The following is a 1,651-nucleotide window of genomic DNA, read 5'->3' as shown; positions in this document are numbered from 1 at the left end:
ATAATAATAATAATAATAATAATAATAATAATAATAGTATGAATGTTGAAATGACAATAGTTAGCAAAGATTACCATTTCTTTGGAATTTAACGATTTTCTCTCAGACTTACCCTGAGACTAATTCTCACCTCATAATTTAAAGGCTTCCCCGAGACTTTGTGTATAATATTACAACAACAACAACAACAACAATAATAATAATAATAATAATAATAATAATAATAATAATAATAATAATAATAATAATAATAATAATAATAATAATAATATCAATGTTAAAATAAACAATAGTTAGCAACGATGATCATTTTCTCTGGAATCTAACATTTTCTCTCAGACTTTCAGGATTTTCCCTGAGACTGTAGTTGTTGTTTCCATACATTAACATTAATATTTTTAGCTATCGTGTAGCACGATGCATAATCTTTCCCGACAATAACAGTAGGTAATAATAATTTATTATTTTTAAAATGTAATTAATTTTATTAATTGTACTTGTTTCAGTTGGTGACGTATGTGAACGAATGAAGCACAACGGTCAACTGCGCAAATGCAATTCGGATTTTACATGCGCGGTTAATTGCAGACAAGAGTGTGACGTCGTAGAAAGAGAAGGTAAACAGGAAACACTGTTGCTTGTTCAATGTGTTTAGGCTGTTAATAGGTTATTCTGGAATCGGATAAAGGTACTGCGGTTGACACTAGGCTGTATCAAGCAACACTAAGAATTAATAGATCAAACACATATGAAGAAGAAGATAATATGCCTAAATAATGACGATAATGGTAATGGTGTTGCATGATAATGAAAATGAAGATGATAATGATGATGATGATGATGATGATGATGATTATGATGTTGATGATGATGATGATGATGATGATGGTGGTGGTGGTGGTTCAATAAACTGGCAACGTGTGACCTGGTCTAATAGTTGTGGACCGCTGCACACAAAAAAAAGGCACCATAAAAGTAATTTTACAGAATAGAAATGTACAGATTAATGAATCTAAGGGGACATCAATCTATTATTATTTCAACAGCGAATGGGTCTCTTTAAATGTATTGAAAGCAGACAAAAAAAAACTTAGCATAGACAAATGAAAACATCTGAAATCTGATTGTCGAATCATTGAAATAATTCAAAATACTTATGACCAGTTACAAGAAGTCAAATGCAAAAAAACAATGGACTAAACAAAATACCAACATAAAAGAGGCTTTCATTGATGGAGCCAATAATATTAACACAAACTATATAAATATACACACAAAGATATTATTTCTGTTATAAAAAACGGCCTTAAAGGAATAAGTGATAAAATTAATTTTTAAAACAAAATATCAGGCATACAAAAATAAATATGCCTATAAACAATTAGCTATATACAATAAATAATATTATACAGTAATAATATTCAACAGATAGCATGTCATCAATGTGAAATTATTTATAGAAAATTATTCAAATGAAGTAAAAATGATGATGACTAGGAGAAAAATATATTGACATTGGAAGTCTAATTAATACCAAGTGTTAGTTTTAAGTTAATGGTAAGTTAATGGTTACAGAAAGAACCTTTTGATTTTTACGTGTTTAGTGCTTGCGATTGTTAAATCGAAGGTGAACTTGAGCGTGTATATATAT

The 1,651-nt window shown here is 28.8% G+C and overlaps 1 protein-coding gene across 2 annotated transcripts in view; it reads left to right on the top strand.

Moving 5' to 3' along the window:
• LOC117117456 overlaps window positions 1-1,573 on the top strand; it is a 4,296-nt gene extending 2,723 nt beyond the window's left edge. The window contains exon 4 of one of the 2 annotated variants that reach the window (XM_033261755.1): window positions 507-1,573. In XM_033261755.1, coding sequence (XP_033117646.1) covers window positions 507-655 — 149 coding nt within the window. In that variant the 3' untranslated portion in view covers window positions 656-1,573. The remainder of the gene's footprint in view (window positions 1-506) is intronic. The other variant, XM_033261754.1, reaches the window with a different exon arrangement.
• Window positions 1,574-1,651: the final 78 nt, after the last annotated feature.

This window comes from Anneissia japonica, unplaced genomic scaffold, assembly GCF_011630105.1.
Source record: "Anneissia japonica isolate Jap-2015-1 unplaced genomic scaffold, ASM1163010v1 scaffold287792_len130959_cov153, whole genome shotgun sequence".
Taxonomy (NCBI): Eukaryota; Metazoa; Echinodermata; class Crinoidea; order Comatulida; family Comatulidae; genus Anneissia; species Anneissia japonica.
This window is presented reverse-complemented; position numbering and strand designations above follow the sequence as displayed.